The sequence below is a fragment of the Crinia signifera genome, chromosome 2 (genome assembly GCF_055691185.1).
Source record: "Crinia signifera chromosome 2, ASM5569118v1, whole genome shotgun sequence".
Taxonomy (NCBI): domain Eukaryota; kingdom Metazoa; phylum Chordata; class Amphibia; order Anura; family Myobatrachidae; genus Crinia; species Crinia signifera.
In genome coordinates this window covers 378671390-378693596 of record NC_139218.1, presented here as the reverse complement: position 1 = coordinate 378693596, position 22207 = coordinate 378671390, and the positions used below count along the sequence as shown (strand labels likewise).

Here is a 22207-nt window from a genome sequence, read left to right as displayed (position 1 = left end):
GTAGGGTGTGACCCGATGCGCACGGGACTGCACATTGGGTCAGTTGGGATGTTAAACACATCCGGTTTGGGCCTATTTCCCGGAGCGATCTGACGGGATTGGGTGAAATCGGCCCAAATTGGATAAGTGTATGGGCACCTTAAGCTCTCACACTCTTCATAACAGAGCATTTTCTCCCTCATGGAGAGGGTCAGGTAGGCAAGTATGAGTTATAGTGAAAAGTTTATTTTAAAACCGTGTGTAGGGTCATATACATCTTCATTTTTGGAACCGGTTAAATCCATGCTGACGAAAACTATGTAAGCACACTGCCTCATTTAGATAAAGGGGTCATCAGTTTTTATTTAAAAAATTGTCCGTATATAGAGTTCTTGTATTCTAACCCAGTGGTTCTCAACCTCTGTCCTCAAGTACCCCCAACACTTCACGTTTTCCAGGTCACTCATTATTCACTGACACATTTCAAAAGATCCACAGGTAAGCTTATTATTTGGGATCAGTATAAAATCCCGGCGGTCGGAATCCCGACCGCCTCAATGCCGCCAACAAGGGGGACCATGGATGGCTCGCCACGCATCGGGCCATAATATTTTATTCTCCCTCTATGGGTGTTGTGGCATTGCGGCAGTCGGGATTCCGGCGTCGGGATTTTGACCGCATCCCAATTATTTAACTTGTGATGCTGTGAGGAGACCTGAAAACATGCACTGTTGGGGATACTTAAGTACTGAGGTTGAGAACCACTGATATAAGCAACAGGATCATGTCTTACAATTTTAAGAATACTGAATGGTTATCTTCCGTATTTCAAAAAACTAGTATTTTGGTTAGACTTTGGTTAGACAATGTATGTTTGTTTCTCCCACACTTTTTAAGTACTCTACTGACGTACATGTTATGTTTAAATGGCACAGATATACTTTTACTATTTGAATTTTAAAGTAGGTATACATGATCAGATATCTTCTACAACTTATTATTTATAGTGTTTCGTGTATATATATATATATATATATTCCTTGCACTTTACAATTGGAAATTTCATTGTCCAAATCTTCAAAATACAAACAATTCAAATACTATAACAAAATAAGTATAATAAAAACAAATGAGGATACATGGTCCACCAGTCTGATTGACTTTTTGGTATTCAGTGACAGAGACTATCTTTTATATATATGACTTTATTTTGGATTAACAAATTCCTGAGAAGTGTGATGTCGTCTCTGCAGTCCTGTGGAACTACAAGTGCCTTAATGCAGAGCCAGTAGCTGGGAAAATTCGCGATGTCGGGTATTTTGGTACTGCTGAGCCGCCATAGTTTCAGCGCATGCGCTGTGTCGCTGAGAGGTCAGCTCAGCTGCTCCAGCATCCAGTGCGGGTAATGGGAATCCGCGCATGCGCTGTGTCGCTGAGAGTCCGACTTCCCGAATCATCACCGCCGGTACTGTACTGGTCTGGTCTGGCAGTGACTGTGAGTAGCGTCGGGACTCAGGGACGGTGGGAAGATGTCGGGGGGTCCGGCCGTGCAGATCAGTATCGAGTCCACTGCGGAGAAGCAGGTGCAGGAGGTGGGGTTGGACGGCTCAGAGACCTATGTGCAGCCGCTGTCTATGTCCCAGAACCTGGCCCGACTGGCACAGCGCATAGACTTCGGCCAGGACTCTGAGGAGGAGCCGGAGGATGGAACAGGACTCCGGGAGAACGACTGGGAGCAGCCGCAGCAGCAGGAGGAGGAGGAAGGTGACTTGTTTATCCCGGGCCTAGCGTTCATTCTGCTCATTCTAGTGTCCATCACTGTCTCCCATGTGTACACTGTCCCCCTTCACTGCCCACCCCCGTGTGTACACTGTCCCCCCTCGTGTGTACACTGTCCCCCCCCTCGCTGCCCACCCCCGTGTGTACACTGTCCCCCCTCGCTGCCCACCCCTGTGTGTACACTGTCCCCCCTCGCTGCCCACCCCGTGTGTACACTGTCCCCCCTCGCTGCCCACCCCCGTGTGTACACTGTCCCCCCTCGCTGCCCACCCCCGTGTGTACACTGTCGCCCCTCGCTGCCCACCCCCGTGTGTACACTGTCGCCCCTCGCTGCTCAACCCTGTGTGTACACTGTCCCCCCGTGCGCACACTGCCCACCCCCATGCGCACACTCCCCCCTCCTCGCTGCCCACCCCCGTGCGCACACTCCCCCCTCCTCGCTGCCCACCCCTGTGCGCACACTGCCCCTCCTCTGTGCGCATACTGCCCACCCCCGTGCGCACACTGCCCCTCCTCGCTGCCCACCCCTGTGCGCACACTGCCCCTCCTCGCTGCCCACCCCCGTGTGCACACTGCCCCTCCTGGCTGCCCCCTCCCGTGCGCACACTAAACCTCTTCGTTGCCCCCCCCCCCCCCCCCCGTGCGCACACTGCCCCCCCCTCGCTGCCCACCCAAATGAGCACACTGTCCCCCTCGCTGCCCACCCCTGTGTGGTGTGTGTGCAGTGTACTTCCACACTGCCCACACCCCCGTTTGCGCACACTGTCCCCACTCACTGCCCATCCCCGTGTCTGCCCTGTCACTGCCCACCCCTATCTGTGCACTGACCCCTCTCATTATCTCTTTCCTTTTTTTTTATTAGGAATGCCTTTTACTAATAGTCCCTTTACTTGCAGGTTTGGTAAAGTTCCAGCCATCACTATGGCCTTGGGACTCGGTGAGAAATCACTTACGCGGCTGCCTTACAGAAATGTGCGTATTGTACGATGTGCTGAATATAGTGAAGGATAAGCGGTACATGCACCTGGACCCTGTCTCACAGGAAACCCTGACTCCGAAACAGGTAACTGCAGCATTGTTGTTGTATGAAAGTCTGCTGACCCATTTATTCTGCTGCTCATATAAGGAAGGATGACTCCCTGGTGCGGCCTGCACTTCTCCAGTGACACCGCTGGTCTAGTTTACACTTTAATTTCATGTACTCTTAAAATATCTTTTAGTAGCGGCTTCTTTTCCAGCTGCCGTTCGTTATTGTCACTTGTCCGTGCGACCCACAAAATCTGCCTTATTGCAGGTATCTTTAACCTTGTGGGAAACAGTTTTTTTTTTTTTTTTTAACCTTAACCTAGATGGCAGCCTCAATGCTAGTGGAAGTTATTTATTATTTCATTATTTTTGTGGGTTCACCATAATTATCGTAGGGCTCCTTTTGTTAGGTGACTGCAGGTTCAGCAGTGGGTTTGGTTTCACCAGCATAAGATCAGTTTTCCTAGTTATAGCTAGTAGATGACACCGTTGGGGAGGGGGATTGGTTTGAGGAATTGATAAACACATATCTTCCGGTCTCCTGTGTGGCCACATCAGTGTCCGGCCCGAGTCTAGTATCTAGAGAGGGTTTAATTCCTTGTTTGCCATTCCTATGTGTTCAGTAAATGATTGCTTGAAAAATAGTAAGAAAGATCTATATATATATATATGTATGTGTGTGTGTGTGTGTGTGTGTGTGTATATATATATATTAAGTGACCTACTTTTCCTTCCAGAGTCAGCACAGTTTGCTGTTGGTCTCCAAGCGGAAATACCTTCTCGGAGCTGCGCAGATTCTCCTTAAAGGCGCCGAGCGTCTGTCCAAGTCTGTGGCAGAGAACCAGGAGAACAAGAGGCAGCGGGACTTTAATTCTGAACTGCTGAGGTTGCGCCAACATTGGAAGCTGAGGAAATTGGGAGATAAAATCCTGGGGGACCTGAGTTACAGGAGTGCAGGTACCTCTCCTACAGGCACTGGTGTTCTAGTGCCTATGGGCACATTTCAGGCTGGGTCTTGGGGTTAAATGTCTGTCTAAAACGTATTAGGTTAAAGGGTACCTTTTTATTGCTGTGCATGGCGCTGCGGTCACGTGCTAGCTGTGGTCTCTCCAGGTGCACATTGGTGTATTGCAGGCTGTAACAATAGTGTCAAATAGAGAGATGTTATGATCATGTCTTATGCTGCCCATGTGTTTGATGTTGCATCGTATCCGCATAAAGTGAGATGTCCATTGAACCCGATCGCATCTTGAGGTGCAAAAAGTGCCCCCTTACAGCACTCGATGTCGAATGCCATTTGAGGTGGCACATCGGGAGGTGGAAGAGAGCGGGCAGAGGGCGGCGTTGTAGCCTAGTGCTAGAAGTAGCGCTAGCGGGTAACGGGTCAGCGGTAGCAACAGAAGTGTTTAACACTGCCCGGTGTTTTAAACACTTCTGCCGCCCGCTAGCGCTACTTCTAGCAGTACGCTACAATGCCGCCCTATCCCACGCCGCCAGCGGTCCCTCCGGCCCCCTCTCCCCAAACTCCACGCCACTGAAAGCGTTCCCTCCGCCCACCACCCGCGGATCGCATTCGAGCATCGCATGTGGTTAAAGAACACATGCGATTGCTCCTGCAATTCGATAGATATTATGTGCAGCACATAAGGTCTATAGACGGGACATTTGACTGGCGCGCCCGCGCATGGCGTCGAGTAGTACGAGTTTTGTGCATACATTCATTCGATTTATCAGGCAGATCGAAATCGAATGATTGCATTCAATATCTCACAAGTGTATGGGCAGCATAAGTGTTGGCTTTGTTAGAAATCAATCTTCTGCTGTTCCGTTATTTCCTGCATGGATCTCCTCCTGGGCAGGGCCATAGTGAGCTGCTGTTCCGTTATCCCCTGCACGGATCTCCTCCTTGGGCAGGGCCATAGTGAGCTGCTGCACCGTTACTGCAATAGACCTTGCTGTGCAGGTCTGCAGGAACCACATTCATTGGTTTATCACAATAGAATGGTATCAGTGGATATTGGTAGGCTCGCTTTAGACCAGGCATTCCCAAACTTGGTCCTCTAGCCACACCAACAGTCCAGGTTTTATTGATTTCCAGGTTTCAGCACAGGTGACTTACTGGTAGATTTATTAAACGTCGATCAGGGGAATATGCGCTATCCCCGTGCGTTATAGCAGGGGATAGCGCTTCCCCTGAGCTATCACACCCGCCGAGCGTTTACTCTAAAGCCGGCGGTGTGGGGCAGGAGGCATAGCGCAGGGGCGATGTTTTGCACTGCGCCCCTGCCTCCTGCCAGATTTATGAACGGTCAGCATCGCTGACCGTTCCGCCGCCTGCAGCTGTCGACTTCGCCAGCTGCAGACGGCGATGCCTATACCTAACAACAGGGACAGTGCTGTCCCTGCTGCTGGGGCTGAGCTGCGCTGGGATCTCGCGAGACTAGCGAGATCCCGCGCATGCGCAGTCAGCCGGCCGGGGGGGGAAGGAGACGGCGCATCAGTATTAACTGATGCGCTGTCTCCAGGAGGGACATCGCCGGAGGGGGGAGTTAGCGCTCCCCCACTCCGGCGGCAAGATCTTAGTAGATCTTGTCGGTGTCCCCTCCTGCTTCGCCTCGCTAATGAGGCGAAGCAGGAACTGTTATAGCGGTGCGATAGGCGCCGCTATAATAAATCTACCCCTGTGTACCTCCAATTATTTTATTTTAATAATTTAATATCCCTAAGACTTGCATCGTTTTACTGGCAGATAAATCGCTGGTCCATCAAGTGTGTACCAGCAATATGTCTGTGAACTATCTTTCACAGACCTATCGCGTCGGCTGTGCAATGCAGCTGATGTATATATAAATCCGCCAACCTTCCGTACACCTGCTGCAGGAGCCGCGGGTGATTGATTGCAGATGTGCCCACCCACTTCTCTCCCATGCATGAATGCTGGGATGTGTGCTAATGATTGGGTGCTATGCTAACAGACAGCACGCCGATATACTGGGCAGTGTATACACTGTTGGTAACAGTGTTTGTTGCCTCGTCCACACGAGACATTTCTGTCCCTGGCTGCAACAGCTGCTGACTCTGGACTAGAGATGGGTCATTTGCGAGCGAAGCGGTTCTTTTTCTTTTACGGATCCCATAAAAAAGTGAGTGAGCTGACGATACCAAAATGGTGAACAGTCATTCTTTTACTTTCAGTTTTGTTTTTCATTACAATGCATTTGCCTGAGCTCAGCACTGCCACCTGTGGCAGCTGAGATGTAATAACTCTGGAGACTGAGTTCAGTGCTGCGACTGCAAGTAAAAGAAAGAATAACAAGGCTGCTGCTGCTAGGGATGGCCATCGGTGCAGACGCCATTGATGGTTGCCATCGATGGCGATTCTGCACCCAGCCATCGATCAGTGTTTTACTTGGTCATGTATGTTCTTATGTGTCTTTAAAAAAAAAAATGTTGATTTTTACCGTTTATGGCAATAAATGATTGTAAAACAAATTATGCTTCGTTATTATCAAATTACCCCTTTTTCAAAGTGAGTCGTTGAGTCGTCTAAATGATCCGGGTCTTTTCTCACATTGTACGCTCGATCCCAGCCTTTTTTTAGTGACCCGTTTTGCCCATCTCTACTCTGGACGGCACAGGAGATCTTACGATGCATTAAGATCTCTCACATGCCCAAGTGACTCTATGCTGATGCACCGTGCTGGGTCTGACAGGGCTTGCCGGAGGATCCCTGCCAGACTGTATGTGCATCACAATCTATGCTACTTTAGTACATCCCCCCCCCCTGAGTTTAGGAATGCCTGCGATATCCTATAATGCTCTTATTGATAAATAGCTAGAAGACCAGGGTGTACAGTTTCAGAAGAGATCTGGATGAATATACTGGTTTGTCCTGTCTCCTGTCCTGCACGGGTTTGTCGCTGGATGTCTTGAAACGTGTTAGCCCTTTGTTTTGCCTGATTGTTTTTCTTTTGTGTTTTTTTTGTTGCTTTTCTGCACGAAACGTGTTATAAAGAATATTGCATTATATTATAATACATAGGCTCGCTCTTTCCTCATCATGGGACGTTTGAAGTGATAAAGAACACGGACATTGATCTAGATAAGAAAATCCCAGAAGACTACTGCCCCCTGGATGTGCACATCCCCAGCGATCTAGAAGGCTCAGCCTATCTGAAGGTAGAACAGGAACTGATGTCTTGCTTCTATAGACCAATTGACATAGGGGTCTATATATGAAACAGTAAGAAGACTGTTGTTCACTCTTAGGAGGTTTATGATAGAGGTGTCGAGATGTGTGGGTGACACATTCCTGATGAAGATTCTAGTTTTGTACAGGCCCCTTCCGCACAAATACAGGTGAATGGGAGTCTCATAAGGCCAGTTTCAAATGGTTGCCCTCATTCTCTCTCTCCACTGTTATTGGTATGGGGCCCTGGCGAGAGTGCCCCTGGGTGGTATGCCTGGAAATTTGCTGCAGCGGTCTGTCCCAGAAAATTTCCAGGCATACCACTAATATGGAATAGGTGCGCGCCAGTGGTGTCCAGGTGTGCACCGCCTTTAGAGCTCCCCCATTTAATTCTGCTGCTCAGTTTTGCTGTTATGCAGATGAGTATCCGATATCCATGCACTATTTGTATATGACATAGGTTTATGTTTGTACGATGCTGACAATTCTACAAATTTTATTTGAAAATCTAGAAGTCTGTGGTGTGCGCATATGCGTTACAGTCGCGGGCTCACCAGCCGCACTATCCATGCCGCGGTGTGTACACCTTGCAGGACGGATGAGTGCGGCTACATCTGTACAAGGTTCATATAAATGTCATCTCTCCTACAGGCACAGCCATTGCTTTTATTTTCATAGTAATGTTGGTGGTATCGATGACCGTCGCTTGGTGTTTAATATCACGATTTACCTCTACCCTAGGTTTCCATTCAGAAGCAATCATCCGACATCGGGGACCTCGGTACGGTGAATTTGTTCAAACGCCCGGTGCCTAAAGCTAAACCAGGTATGTGCGCATAGGTGTCTGGCGCCCAGGCTCATCATGGGAGACCTCTCATTGGTTTTCTGGTCTATGTCTGATACTATTGCTGATCTGAACAATGCACTACCATGTTAGGGAGGGAGATTGTTATTGATCACACACAATATAGAGTGTCAGTGGCTGCTTGGTGGACTTGCTTTGCAGAATTGTGCATTGGCTTTCACACCCAGATTCAGGTCTGTTGCTGCCTCAGTTGTTCTAGGTATCGCATAGTCTGCATCCTTTTTACCATGTATAAGATAGTGTTCATTCTAGCACCCGCTATCTTTGAAAGCCCATGCAGTTCCTCTTCCCTGCCTGGGGTGTCGCTATCTTCTGTGGTGTTTCTAGCAAAGGTCTGGTTGCATATCAGTCCTGATATACAGACCACACTGTGCTAGAAGCACTACAGCAGACAGCAACACCCCAGGCAGGGAAGAGGAATTGCATGGGTTTTCAAAGATGGCGGGTGTAGAATGAACACTGTAAGATGCGTCTAGGTCACTATCATAGAGTGTAGGAAGGAATCAATTTTGCCGATTGCCATACCGTTAAGTGCTAAATTGTCATTCATTTATATATGTAGACTAATTTGCCATTAAATTATACTATGTAACCGGTTTGGCAATGACCGCTTCTTGTTCTCCTCACTATATGACTAATGAGGTGCACCTCTCTATTCATGCAGGAAGTATGATACCTGGCCCCTGCCATAAGAGTCACCTCCACCCCCTGCACACATCATTAAGAGATCAAGCATGTAGCATGTTTATATTCAGCGTGCAGATGCTGCTTGTGCATCCTGTTGGCTCCATTTGGAAAATTTGAAAAATGACTAATGTATGGGCGCAGGTTGGTGGATTGAGGAATCTTTACATCTGGGACATTGCCTTACGATATTTTCTCCACAAAAGACTTCTGACGCTAGCAGAATTGCGCTCAACTTTGCAGCTCACTTGCGCCAGGCATCTCATGCTGCATGGCGTATTGAGGCTGGATGAATGAGGGCACATCTGTGTAAGAAAGAGACAGATTTATTTCTTCCTCTTATGAGGATAAGCTTGTTACTAAAATAAAAATAGGGGGATAATGATGATAAATGATGTCCGCGCCTTGGAGAGAGATTCCAGATTACATCCTAAGTGCCTCTGTCCGCGCTGCCTAATGAATGTGATTATCGGTAAAACCAGGATGTGTTCTGTGTGAAGTTGGCACACTACCCTGGATTAAACGTTAGTCTATTGTGACCCTGTTTGAACGCGTGAGAATGTGTTGCAGCTTAGTTACCGGCGTCCTTCCGCCTCTTGTGTTCCTTGTCTAGCCTGACACTAACACAATCACTAAGCGATCCACTGCTGCCCATCTGTATTAAGCAGACAGGCTGATGTGTAACCATCTCTGCTTCCAGGGACTCCGCATTGGCAGACGAAGCTGGAAGCCGCACAGAATGTCCTACTGTGCAAAGAAATATTCGCACAGTTGTCCCGCGAAGCCGTTCAAATCAAATCCCAAATCCCTCACATTGTCGTCAAGAACCAAATTATCTCCCAGCCGTTTCCTGGTAAGAACTTGTATGTTTAGAAATGATTGCTGATTTTCTGTCCACACCATTTAAGCTGGGAAGGCTTCTAATTCGTAGCCACTGTTCTGCTCGTATAGGATTGCTAGAACATCTCCCATCAAACAATTAAGGAAAAAAAAAAAAGCTCTTTACAGGCGTTTATGGAAACTGTTGCTCCGGTAACTCTGGTCGGGTCCCTGAATCATTTCCTTCAGCTTTTAATCCGCAGCAGAGAAATAAGTAATTATCCGATTACTGGGAGTTAAGACTGTTTCCTTCCCAGTGGTGTGATGATTTCATAAGTGTCCCCTTTAGGTGTCTTGTGTTTTATTGTTTAATATTCGTTACTAGATTATTTGTCTGCGGTTCTCCTGTTTGGATTAAATGGTCTGGTTTGCCTGTTGGCTTATTTTCTTGGCAATGGTGGGCATATGTAGAATTGGGGGTTTGTTTAGTTTCATGGCATTTTATAGACTTTAGTTACAAATTGGCTTTAGTCTCTGCATAATGCTTTGTGCTGGAATTCTGACGATCACAGTGCCGACCATTAGCATCTCGACTACGGCCAGGAGACAGACAACGGAATAGCAGCATAGGTGACAATGCCGGCACCGGAATCCCCACTGCCAGCACCCAGAACGTAACTATGTGGCGAGCGTTAGGGGAGGGGATCGGGTGATGAGGGTTTGCGTCTGTTATGACCGCTGCTGGTGTTCCGTGTGTATCTCTTGTGCCTTTACACTGTCATACACTGTACTGTTGCTGTTTGATTTTTTATAATAAGATATGTCATAAGGCAAAATGATCCACCATCTGTCTACTGGGGGCCTATAGAGCGATCATCTGGGGCCTCGGATGTCCTTTTAGTGCAGGGATGGGGAACCTTTGGCCCCACCGGCTGTTGTTGAACTACATATCCCAGCATGCCCTGCAACAGTTTAAGCATGGGCAAAACTGGGATGTGTAGTTCAACAACTGTTGGAGGGCCAAAGGTTCCCCACCCCTGCCTTAGTGGATGATGACATTGTGAAGCAATATTACATACGTATGGTCAATGAGGAGACTGTGCTGTTAGTTTAATATGCAACACTTGAACATCTGTGTGTAACGAAGGGGGTTATTCAGACCTGATTGGATGGCTGCTAATTTGCAGAGCCCAGCAATCGGGTAATTTCCGCCCAGCCGCAGTGTAATTCCTCCCCGTGCAAGCCTGAGGAGAGCTTGTGACAATATCGCAGCCCTGCAATTAGCTGCAAACCCAATCGTAGCTGCTCACCATCAAATGATTTTTGCAGTGTGTGCAGTAGCCCAGGACCTACTCAGCCAGTGAGATAGAGACAGGCTGATCTGGGCCGGAGCTGATGTCACACCCCCTCCCTGATGAGGCCATTTTCCCTGACCCTCCCAGAAAATGTCCGGGTGACACCCATAAGCACTGGCCTCCTGTCAATCAACTTGCGTGCGATCAACAAAGACGCTGGAGTTTATTGCAGCATGGCTTCGCGCATGTGTGCTACGATCCATACACATCCGCAGTCAATCGATAATCGTTCGTCCTGCGATTTTACAGTCATGTGATCAGGCGTGAATAACCCCCTATATGAAGGGCCAAAATGCAACCACAGGCTATTGGCGAATAGGCGAAGAATTGGCGTCTGGCGCTAGGAGATTCGCACAGACTTGTTGCAACTGTAGCAATAATATGAGGACACATCTGTAGCTCCATATAACCACAGTGTATTGTAGCGTTACACCGCATGTTGTAAGATGTGCTGGAGTTGTCCATACAATGAGTACAGTAAAATAATAATGGGGTCAATGTACGTAGCTGGGAGAAGTGGCCAGAACGTTACGTGCAACGCTCCAGCCAATCAGCTCGTAACTGTCAATTTACATATCGGAGCTGATTGGCTGATGCATTATCACCTTCCACATAATGTTCTTTATGGGTATAGATACCATTGTCCATGCTTCATACATTTACCCCAATGTGTCTTGTATATGAGGGTAAATTGCCCACCCAATATGGAATACATGTGTGTAGTGGATCAAAGGTTCCACAGCTTCTAGGTGGACAGCCAGTGGGTCAACATTGACCAAAAGGTCTACACATAAAAAGGTAGAAGTGAGTTTTTTGGTGGACCCCTGAGCACATGGAGCCCCCAATTTAATGTACCCTCGCATGGCTCTCTTCGGGCCTGGTGCCTTTCTGCGCTCAGCACTCTTTGACATTCTCAATGGTATTCCACCTGGATCGTAACGCATAGTGTCCCAAAAAGTGGAAAAATCTCCAGCAGAATGGCGGCACTCACGGATGGAAATAAATACGCTATGACGACTGTATTATGTTCAACGTTTTATCTTTAATCAAGAACAGTATATAAAATAAACCGTGACTTACCCCCATATATAACACTCGTGTATCCCTCAAAAGAGACGCAGTTTCCGTTCTCGCCGGCTGGACGCAGGTCGAGCGGATCTGACGTCATCATTCCCCAACTTAGGACATTGCTTAGCAACGAAGTGAAAAAAATACCTATGGTAAAACATATTATAAAAGTGTTCAATAAAATCAGTTCTCAATCAAACAGCATATATTTATAGGGCTATTGCACCGACTAATGTACCTTAAAGTGCACGCAAAAAAACGTATTTAAAAAAAATTGTGACAAACAGCTGGTAATAAATTACATCGCATGTGAAATATAAACAGTATTTTTTAAAAGTATGTCTTTGGAGAGATGCATATAAAGTGTGCAGTTGGATACTGTCGTTTGAGGCTCATATCATTAGTTTTAAAATGTCAGGATAGTGAAACATCATATATTTAGTTCATCTCCAGTATATAGTGAATAAACTTGAATCCATCACAATCTGTGTGATATGATCTTACAATTTTCTCTGTGCAGCAATGTGTATTTGCCATTCTTAATCAACCCAGCCGAAAATCGCTCGCATACATTAGAGGCCATTGTATATCTGCCTTATATGAAGCAATGAATATATAATATAATATAATTTTATATATGGCTGTATGTCGCACTTCTCTCTCCAAGCTGTTGCCGTTTCTTCCCTTTTGTGTGTTCCAATGACAGTTCCACTATGAAAAAGGCGCAACATTCGAGCCCACGTAAACCTCTTTACCAGTCTCCTGCTTTCATGTGCTACATTAATCCTATTACTCTTACTAACAAGGCGACTCGGGAGGTAATTCTAATCAAGTCTCTCTTAATTCTCTTGTAAAGGTGAAATGCTCCACCTCCTGCGGCGGGTGCTTTGTGTGCAGCGCTAACGCCCCAATATTTTATGGAGCTGGCCCATTAGCTGTTCCCCGGCACAAAGCGACACAGTTGGCGAGCCGACACATTATGCCGTTTCCTTGGTGCCTTTTGTACTAGTCCAACATCCATCTATGAATGTGCACAGACTGTTCTTTGGCTCTCCACGCTTCCCGCTGGAGCCTTGTTTTGTATGCAGCAAGTGCTGCTGAAGTGTAGGGTTTATTATCAGGGGATCGGAACACTGGATTCATCCTGTACCGGAGTATATACACCGGCAAAACCAGGCCTTGTGAAGGATTGCCTTCAGAGTTCGGCCTGCTTTCCACACAGGTGCTAATCTCAGACGTTATTGCATCCAGCTTGGAACTTTGGGCATGATTCAGACCTGATCACTGAGATGCGAATCTTCACAGCCTAGCGATCAGGTAAACACCACCCGCACACCTAAATTCCCATAAAATAACTACCCCCAAACCGCCTCAGGGCTTCAAATTCGCAGTCCTGCGTTCTGGACTGAATTGGGCCCTTTGTCTTTAACTCATTAGCAATTCTCCTTCATTTGGAACACTGGACCCGATTCTGGTTTTGAAGTAAAGCAAAAAAAAAAAAACCTGTCTGATACCAACACAAATATATTTATAGATTTTCTGTGCAGGGCAAATACTGGCTGCTTTTGCACGTAGACCACACATGTTAGATGGCTTTATTGCTACGCTGCCGTTTAGATTTCCGTTTGAGCACACCCCACCCAAATCTAATTCTCTGCAACTGTTACATCTGCCCCACCTGCATTGCAGCATGGTTTTTCGCTTTACTTCCATTAAGAATCATGCCTACTGAATGTAAAAACGATCCCCAGGCTCTCTCTGTACTGCCTTCCTCTCATATCATCATCTGTTTGGAAGTGGAACGTATTGTAGACCCGACTTAGGTCGACACCGTTGGGTCGACAGGGTTCTAGGTCGACATGGGACAAGGTCAACATGGGTTTAGGTCGACAAATGCGTTCGGTTGACAGGTCGCGAGGTCGACATGGGTTTTTTCACTTTTTTTTACCCAAATGTCGACAAGGACACAGTGGGAAGTCAACCGCAGCCCATCGCTTCGATCGCGATGCTTCGGACACGGTGCCTCGCTGCGCTCGGCACACTTTAATCTCCCATCATGCCCTAGTGGATGGTAGGGCATGAAATACTGCCTGTCGGCTCAAAAAACAGTGAAAAAACCCATGTCGACCTTGCGAGCTGTCGACCTTGTCCCATGTCGACCTAGACACCTGTCGACCTTCATCCATGTCCACCTTGTTGGCTGTCGACCTAATGACTGTCGACCTAAGTCGGGTCGACAATACGACCGTATCCCATCTGTTTATATTATTGCCATACTAAATAGTTTAGCGGTGCTCTTCACAGTGTCTGTAGGAGCAACCACCTGGTGATTGTGAGTCGGTATATTATGATCACCGGACAGCAACAATGATTTTTTATTTTGAGGGTTTCAGACCTTTGTGAATAAAAGCTTTTTGGATAATTTATGCACACACATCCCAACCTGTCCAGATATAAGGGGGCTTTATCCTTGTGCCAATTGTTCTGGAGGATACGTTTCATTCATCACCGCTTTACACGCATCTGCCATAGTGTGCACAGCATTCCATTAGTGGTTTTAGGGTAGAGGGAAGGGATGGGAGTGGTCCAGTGCGTAAGAAGTTCCTGCTACTCCCCCTTGATCTGTGACCACACCCCCTTATCATGCGGGAACATGTTTTCCAACATGAAAAGCTGGGAGCTATGCTTTTCTCTCTGTACGCAGGACTCCAGCTGTCTATCTCCTTTTGCCACTCTACAAATGACAAGAGGTCTCAGAAGCTGTCGTCTGATAAGATGAACCCAGAAGATCACTTGTACGTCCTAGAACACAACCTGCACCAGCTCATCAGAGAGGTGAGGAGCGGGTGGGATTTCTCCACACATGGCTGACCATGTTTTGCAGTAGTGGACATGGAAAACTAATGCACCTTCCGACTTAATATTACAGCGTGTGTACGCTATTTATTTATCTACTTGCAGTCACATAATTTTTCTATGGGTTTTTTGTTGCTTTATAAACTGGTAACACAAACTGCCAATACTCTGCATTGTTTTTACTTGCTCCATCTGGTTGAAAACCTTGGGGATTGGAAATGGGTAGTTTATAGCTGTATCAAGGTCTGATTTCTTACCTATCGTGCATCGTCCAGATAAAACCCAGTACCTACCATGCATGATCAAGATCTAACCAAGTACCCACTATGTATGCTCAGGATCTAACGCAGTACCCGTCAAGCATGGTCTAGATCTAACCCAGTACCCGTCAAGCATGGTCTAGATCTAACCCAGTACCTTTCAATCATGGTCTAGATCAGGTATGGGGAAACTCCGGCCCTCTAGCTGTTCCCAGCAGGCCCTGCAACAGTTTCAGTATGGTCAAATAGCAGAACTGTAACTGCATGCTTGGATGTGTAGTTCAACAACAGCTGGATGGCAGAAGGTCCCTCCATCCCTTGTCTAGATCTAACCCAGTACCCATCAAGCATGGTCTAGGTCTAACCCAGTACCCATCAAGCATGGTCTAGGTCTAACCCAGTACCCATCAAGCATGGTCTAGGTCTAACCCAGTACCCATCAAGCATGGTCTAGGTCTAACCCAGTACCCATCAAGCATGGTCTAGGTCTAACCCAGTACCCATCAAGCATGGTCTAGGTCTAACCCAGTACTCATCAAGCATGGTCTAGGTCTAACCCAGTACGCATCAAGCATGGTCTAGGTCTAACCCAGTACGCATCAAGCATGGTCTAGGTCTAACCCAGTACGCATCAAGCATGGTCTAGGTCTAACCCAGTACGCATCAAGCATGGTCTAGGTCTAACCCAGTACCCATCAAGCATGGTCTAGGTCTAACCCAGTACCCATCAAGCATGGTCTAGGTCTAACCCAGTACCCATCAAGCATGGTCTAGGTCTAACCCAGTACCCATCAAGCATGGTCTAGGTCTAACCCAGTACCCATCAAGCATGGTCTAGGTCTAACCCAGTACCCATCAAGCATGGTCTAGGTCTAACCCAGTACCCATCAAGCATGGTCTAGGTCTAACCCAGTACCCATCAAGCATGGTCTAGGTCTAACCCAGTACCCATCAAGCATGGTCTAGGTCTAACCCAGTACCCATCAAGCATGGTCTAGGTCTAACCCAGTACCCATCAAGCATGGTCTAGGTCTAACCCAGTACCCATCAAGCATGGTCTAGGTCTAACCCAGTACCCATCAAGCATGGTCTAGGTCTAACCCAGTACCCATCAAGCATGGTGTAGATAGAACGCTCTTTCAGTCCTGTCACCCATTGTGGATCGCTCTAAATGGTTATTTAAGAACTTTTAACAGTAGCTTAGGATAGCTTTAAATAACCACTTAATATAATATTTTGTTTAGTATTCTAGAATTTCCTAGTGAAGCAACTTACACCTGCTAGAAAGTGGCAATTTGGCCTAGTTGTTCCGCCCTGACTTCACGTTATAGTTAAGTTAAAGCTCTCTGTTTTCTTTTGAAGTTCTAGAACACAGATAAGCTTCACATTTCTCTTGGAACTACAAATCCCATAATGCCTTTTTAGCCATTCCACAACAGCTAGAGAACATCGCTTTGTCTTCTTTTGACCAACTTCTAAGGCATACTTGGATTTGTAGTTCCATAGATGTTTGTCGACCCCACTAGTAGATCTTTAAACAGTCTAAAGTTGGAATTAACCCCGGGGATCCCGTCTACATTGCATTGTGCTTCTTATAGGTAAATAAAATGAACAGAAAAGTTATTTATGAGATAAATATTTGCCTTCAGTTTTGTTCAATATCATGTGGAAAAAGGAAATTCATTATGTTGAGCATCCGTTTTAATTTTCCAGTTCCATAAGCAGACCCTAAGTAACATTGTGATGCCGCACCCCGCGAGCGCACCTTTCGGCCACAAGAGGATGCGTCTTGCCGGACCCCAGGCCTTTGATAAGAATGACATTAACGCCATGCAGCAGAGCGAAGGCCTCCTGGAGAAGATCATCAAACAAGCCAAGCACGTGTTCCTCAGGCGCAGGTAAGTGTCTGCCAGGGGAACCCCATTTCCTCTCCATAGACAGTTACCATGGCAGTTAGGCCTCATCTCTGACATGTCTTAATGGTAAAAGTCCGCAGTTCCCACTTGTGACTCTGGTGTCCTGTTTATAATAGAGCGGCTCGCACCATCGACAACCTGGCCAGCAGAATAGAAGACCCCCAGATCCAAGCACATTGGTCAAGCATCAACGACGTCTACGAGTCCAGCGTGAAAGTCTTAATAACGTCTCAAGGTTATGAGCAGATTTGCAAGTAAGGGATTGCATTCAATTAGTCGATATTATATGACACTTCTAAAGATCATTTGTTATGTGAAGTTCAAAATACATCCTGTTTGGAGGAATCGGGCAGTGTGTGTGTGTGTGTGTGTGTGTGTGTGTCTGTCTCCCTGAGGATGCCGGACCTAGAACCCAGCTGGAGATCCTGGGGTGGGGGGGGGGGAATATGGTGGGATAACTCCTACTTTAACTCCTTGAGTGGTGGGTTTTGCTGGGGCAGGATAAAGCTACCAGCAAAACCCACCACGGTACATAGCTCCCCCTCACCTCCACGTGTTTGTACCCCAGAGCTCCCGCTGCCCCAGCTGCAGGCTCGGGGATGTTCATGGCGGCTCGGGAGGAATCGGGCGCGTGAACTCCTGAGCGCTACCGAGCTTGCCGCCTTCGTCACTGCTGTGAATGGGGGCTGCCTTCGTCACTGCTGTGAATGGGGGCTGGGGAAGGGGAGCTCCGGCGGGAGCAGAGGTGATGGGGAGGGGGGGGGGGGGGGGGGGAAGGGGGGGTTAGAGGTGGTGCACCAGTGGGGAACAGCTTTAGGCACCACTGGTGCGCACCTACTGTATAGTGATATGCCTGGAATTTTCCGGGACAGCGCAGCAAATCCGGAAAACCACCCAAAAGGTTAACACCCATCAATCATATACATTCCCATTAGGAAACCACTTGGCATTACTGTGCCGCGCAGGAGGCGTGGCTGCCGGTTTTACTCACCAGTTATCCGCCTCTTACTGCACAAAGGTCCTGTGATGAGATAGAATCTGTCTGTTACGACTGCATGCATTACTCTATAATACACGTGATTTCCTCAGCTTCATAGCTACCACATTAATGTATCCGATGTAAACCTTTTCATTTGGCCTTTTTCCATAGGAAGGAAACTGCTCACAAACGTTATGGTGCAATTAGCAATTCTATTATTAAATTATCAGGACAGTGTCATTTCCCTCTGATTAACTCCCGTGTTGTCTCCTCTAGGTCTATCCAGTTACAGCTGAACATTGGGGTGGACCAGATAAGGGTTGTGCACAGAGACGGCAGAGTGATCGCGCTGTCTCATCAGGAACAGGAGCTGCAGGACTTCCTTCTGTCCCAGGTAACATAACATCCTGCCCAGTGCAGCATGCAGGGATGTCGCCTCCTATAGGCTGCAAGGGGGGGCGCGTGAATGTTCATTGATGTGCTCTGGTGAGTTTCAAGTGAGTACTACCATATTGATGGGGACTGCCAGGCATGAGTATAGGCTGTTTACTAAGGCTCCTGTACATGCTTCTTAGAACAATGCTCCAGGGCCAGGTTGTCATCGATGATGCTGTGCGATGGTTCACATCCGCCTTAGCATTTTGACTATATTCATTGATAGCCGCATTCGATTCAGATTCGATCCGACTGTGTAGGCATGTCTATTTCTGCATTCGATATGCTAGATCAAATGGAGGGCCATGCTGTTCAATGCAGCATCCCCCCCCTCCCCCGCACCATCCCTCCCAATATCTAATAAATATCGTCGGCTATCACATCGCACTGTGTGTACACACCTTTCAGGCCCCCCCCATACACTGAGCCGATTCCAACGTATCGGGACGTCAAATCGGGTCAGTTTGATGTCCCCTCAGGTTTGATGCGCGGTCCCATGCGCATCAGACCGGTGTCGGGTGGTCGGTCCTGCTGGCCGTCCGACCACCCGACTTTGGACCTCTCTCCTGGCGGCAAGACGGTGCAGGGAGCAGGGGCGCATTCAATCCGTCACAACAAATTGTGATGGATGGCATGAGTACCTGCCGCCCGGGAAGGTCCAGGGCGGCTCGCAGGGTATCGGGTGTCCGTACACTGCTGCGAGACATCACATCACATAATGGTGTATGGGCACCATTACTGTAACAATCTGTTAGACCGGCAATAAAACAAATATGAGTAACAATCTCATCCAGTATCGGAGTGGTGTGTGTGACTGTAATACTCGCCCTCTCCTGCTTGTTCTCAGATGTCTCAGCACCAGGTCCTGGCTGTTCAGCAACTTGCCAAAGTAATGGGTTGGCACGTCCTCAGCTTCAGTAACCAGGTCGGCCTGGGACCAGTAGAGAGCATTGGCAATGCGTCTGCAATAACCGTGGCATCGCCTAATGGGGATTATGCCATTTCAGGTACGTGGGTTTTCTTTTCCAGCTTACAGTTGTTTAATTCCCGAATGCATTTTCTATAGATTGAGACAGAACTTGGTAAATTCATAGGCAACAGTTTTGTCATAGGGAAAAATAACCCCTAACCTGGTTTCTAGAGCGATCGAATGATTGCTGCCAATCTAACCCGTAGGCTGCATCCAGACTGATCATACGTTTTTGTTCTTTTCAACACTGTTGGTTTTTAAATCTTTGCCACCTGTAGTCAATCGGAGCGTTAGAATATTGACAGGACTATTTAATGTTGTAGCCAATCGTAAGGTTAGAATAGTCCGTGCTAGACCACCCTGTAGCCAATAAGAGCATTTGTATATAGACCACCCTCTGGCTAATCACAGAAGTAGAAAGCTTCTCATTCAGCATCATAACAAGGTGAAATGAGCCTCTTCATGCTGCTTAATTCATACATTTAGCTTCCTGATAAACAGCATCAGACTGGTACTTGGCCGGTTCCTTTTGTTGCTGTATTGAAGTAGTCACTAACAAGCTGCAGGTGTATATGACCTGCTTCTCCTGCACAGAAGCAGTACTATCTAGCACTGCTATCTGCTGTATAGGGACACGTAGCATAATCCCCTTGACCTCATTTCAGTAGCATAGGAAATGGTTTACAAAGTGCCAATCAATGTGCACGCATGATCTCTGCTATGGTCATGGGACGCCATATGGAGCAGCCGCACTATACTGTAAATGTCACAATAATCATTCATATCTGGCTATGTAATGCTACAGAATCATCTGTTCCATTAATTAAAACTTTGTGTTGTTTTTTTTATTATGAGCGAGGGAACTCTGCGGCCATCTTTATTACATGTGAAAATTTTGTGCCTTTGGAAATCAAGGTTCACCACACCACCAAAGAGGGTATTGCACGGGACCCTTTCACTGTTTTGTAAATGAGGCCTAAAGGTGCCCATACACATTACAATTATTGTATACAATCTCTCATCGCAAAACCGAGATGCAAAATTGTGTACAATATTGTATACAATAACTGTAACGTGTATGGGCACCTTTAGCGTATAACAGAAGTTATTGTTCTAAATGGGGAGTTCCACAGTGTGCGGGTTGAAGTAATGCCGCTCTTACGGAGCCATGGTTGGGTCTAACTAATTATCCCACTGAAGGAAATGTTTTACCTGCGCATAAAACCTTTTGTCCTTGTAAGTGTCACTCGTGCCAGGCCATATACTCATGGACAAAGGTACAGCCAACAACCTAGCCAAGCAACTAAGGTATTTCTGACCACGTTTTTTTTTCTCACAGTACGCAATGGACCAGAGAACGGCAGCAAAGTCATGGTGCAGTTTCCCCGTTTACAGTGTAAGGAACTCCCCAAGAGCGACGTGCTGCAAGACAACAAGTGGCAGTACCTGCGAGGGCCCTTCAAAGAAATTCAGTGGAACAAAATGGAGGGTCGGAATTTTGTGTACAAGATGGAGTTACTAATGGCTGCTTTGACGCCGTGCATTTAAGGAACGAGGCATGGACTATGTAAATAATGGCAAACCACAGCCATCTCACTTACTGTATCTCATTACAATAAAGACGTGGGCTTTTTTTTTCTAGTTTTGTTAATGAAAGCTCTTTGTTACCAGAGACTCTCATCCCATGCTGCGAGGTAAAGGGAAGAGAGTGCTCCCCTTCTAATATACTCTCTGAGGTAAAATTACCTTATTATATACTCTCTGAGGTAAAATTACTAAGATTTGAATTCTATTGAAGATGGGATGTTGCCCATAGCAACAAATATGATTCTACTTATTTATTTAGCATCTTCTAGCAGATTATAGAAACTGGTTGGTTGCTATGGGTGACATCCCATCTTTAATAGAACTCCCATTTTAGTAAATTTACCCACTTCTGTTTTAAATTCCCTGTTTTATCCTTCATTTCTGGTATAATTCATAATGTACTTATTTCCTGTGGTAAGAGACACATGTTTTGTTTGGGGAATTTTTTTTTTTTTTTTAATACGCTTGGAAAGGTACAGGATCTGGTTGCTATGCATTTCAGTAACTACATGGTTACCACAGGCTTTCATACATACCCCACAAATTACACAGGTATGTGTATTGGTTTGACCTAACTAGCAGGTCTGATCTGTGACTAGAATGCATCTTATTAGTCCGTTCTGGGGGGGGGGGGGGGGGGGCGACGGTATTAGACTGTGACTAGGCTGTGCTCATGGTGTACACTGCAGAAAAGCATCGTTTAGGCCCTGGGTTAAGTGATAGATTTGATTCTGCACTTTTGCCGCAATTCTCCCTTCGGGGAGATTCACCCTATTCAACGCCTCAGGGGCTCTCTGCCCCTGGCGGCAAATTTTAACCCCCCCCCGGCGAATGGCGCCGGGGAACTGGGGGATGGCTGCAGGCAGGGAGATGGAAGCCTCCCTGCCTGCGCCGGTGAAGGAGGGCTGTCGGGGACACAGGGAGAGCCCCCCAGAGCTGGCAGGGGGCTGTGTTAGGGAGCCGCTACACTCACTGGTCCAGATCGTGCATATGTAATGATCGGGACCAGTGTGCAGTGAATAAATGAATATTAATGAGCGGCTCCCGGCTCCCGCCCCCTGCTGGCGAATGTGTAAAAAAAAAAAAAAACATAAAAAAAAAAAAAATAATAATAATTAAAAATATATTCATGTGCTGCAAGCACATGAATAAAAATAGCATGCCCCTTCACAGAAAAAATAATCTGATTTTTTTGACACCAAAAAAAAAAAAAAAACAGCTTTATTTTAAAAGATCACATTCCAGATCACATTCAAAGATGACGAATGTAAAATGGCGAAAATCAATGGAGAAAGCAGTTCTCCATTTGAGCATTGAATACACTCTTGGCGAATCCCAGTGAAAACCCCATTGAAATACACCAGCGAATTGCAGCGAGCATGAAGCGGAGAACTGGCCGGCATTCACTGGTCGCTTTCAGCGAACAGTGAACATTGAATA

At 46.9% G+C, this 22207-nt stretch overlaps 1 protein-coding gene across 1 annotated transcript; it reads left to right on the top strand.

Annotated features, from left to right (window-relative positions):
* The first annotated feature begins 1349 nt into the window (after positions 1-1349).
* MED17 (mediator complex subunit 17) lies at positions 1350-20821 on the top strand. The gene is made up of 12 exons (XM_083170125.1): positions 1350-1743; positions 2655-2821; positions 3522-3741; positions 6827-6963; positions 7715-7799; positions 9223-9375; positions 14469-14599; positions 16594-16778; positions 16913-17050; positions 18052-18169; positions 19058-19217; positions 20520-20821. The coding sequence occupies exons 1-12, from the start codon at positions 1509-1511 to the stop codon at positions 20726-20728; spliced, it is 1938 nt and encodes a 645-aa protein (XP_083026251.1). The 5' UTR covers positions 1350-1508; the 3' UTR covers positions 20729-20821.
* Positions 20822-22207: the final 1386 nt, after the last annotated feature.